At 41.2% G+C, this 1,125-nt stretch overlaps 1 protein-coding gene across 1 annotated transcript; it reads right to left on the bottom strand.

Annotated features, from left to right (window-relative positions):
* Window positions 1-540: 540 nt before the first annotated feature.
* Window positions 541-762, bottom strand: T265_12261 (hypothetical protein; the record flags this gene model as incomplete). Its single annotated transcript, XM_009179511.1, has 1 exon — window positions 541-762. The coding sequence occupies one exon, from the start codon at window positions 760-762 to the stop codon at window positions 541-543; it is 222 nt and encodes a 73-aa protein (XP_009177775.1).
* Window positions 763-1,125: the final 363 nt, after the last annotated feature.

The raw sequence follows: 1,125 nt of genomic DNA, 5'->3' as shown, positions 1-1,125 counted from the left end.
TGAACTTAGGTGCACCACAAACTTGAGACCAAAAACCCCACTGAGGGGCATTCACTTCCCGACTCGCGGGTTTGTCTAACCAATTCCTGTTATTTTTCCTGGAAAATTAGGCTCTGTTACTGGCGCGCCGGTGCAAAGTGAAAATTGAATAACTTTTGTGACAAACTACCCGGGAAGTACCGTTTCAGATGGGTTCTATATGTCTTGGACCCATGTTGTCCTAGTGTCAAATCAGGCTCCCTTGGCTTTACCAACCATCCTTTGGAATGAAGAACAAGGTAACTTCGATGTTCTCCTCTAGGATCTCTCAACTGTTCTGTGCCCAGCTTCTCCTTAGATGTGAACATGTACTTTAAGAGTTGGATCGAGTTGTAGCCATTGTTGAAGTGGAAAAAACAATGTTCTAAATAAACACCATTTCCACCCCAGTTAATCGTCATATGCCAGAAGTGTGGGGAGTGGAAACCAAACCATATTTCCTATCTTTGAACAGCGAGCTGTTCAATGCTAGCCTTCGCTAACCAATCAAAGATAGAGGCTCTAAACCTTACCCATACTTTGATCTGGAAAAGTGAGACTTCGTTTTGGAAGAAGAATTCCTTGAGGAATCTGATAGAGTAAACAGAATCCAAAAGTACGAGATCGTTCTAATGGTACCTCCGTTTGGACATCGGAGGTGGTAGTTCGTGAGGCGGCATGGATTTCAAAGTCGACATCTGACTGTTTGTAAGAATCCAGTCCCGCTATACCAAGTGAATTCATCTTTTGTATGACGAAACAACTTAAGTCTTCTAAAAAACTGCCTAGTAAACTGATTGACTAGGAAAAACCAGTCTAATTTTCGAAGGCCAAAGATGCATAAGTAAGCTGCCAAAGTTAAGTCTAAAACATTTCTAAGTTCCTGAAGATTTGGGAAAAGAACACATCAATATGACATCAAATTTCCGCTGGATATATTTCAAATTGTAGCAGGATGAATGTTAGCTATTCAAAAGTGTGCACAGGTTAATCATCTGGAACCAGCTATCGCTTGGCTACACTGCTATACCTTTGGCCAGTTTGATAAGCTAGTTTTCAACTTCTTTCATCTTTCAGATCTTTCAGTATCTTGCAGGTGATGATTCC

This window comes from Opisthorchis viverrini (genome assembly GCF_000715545.1).
Source record: "Opisthorchis viverrini unplaced genomic scaffold opera_v5_3432, whole genome shotgun sequence".
Classification (NCBI taxonomy): Eukaryota; Metazoa; Platyhelminthes; class Trematoda; order Opisthorchiida; family Opisthorchiidae; genus Opisthorchis; species Opisthorchis viverrini.
The sequence above is the reverse complement of the archived record's forward strand: the minus strand, read 5'-3'. Positions and strand labels throughout refer to the sequence as shown.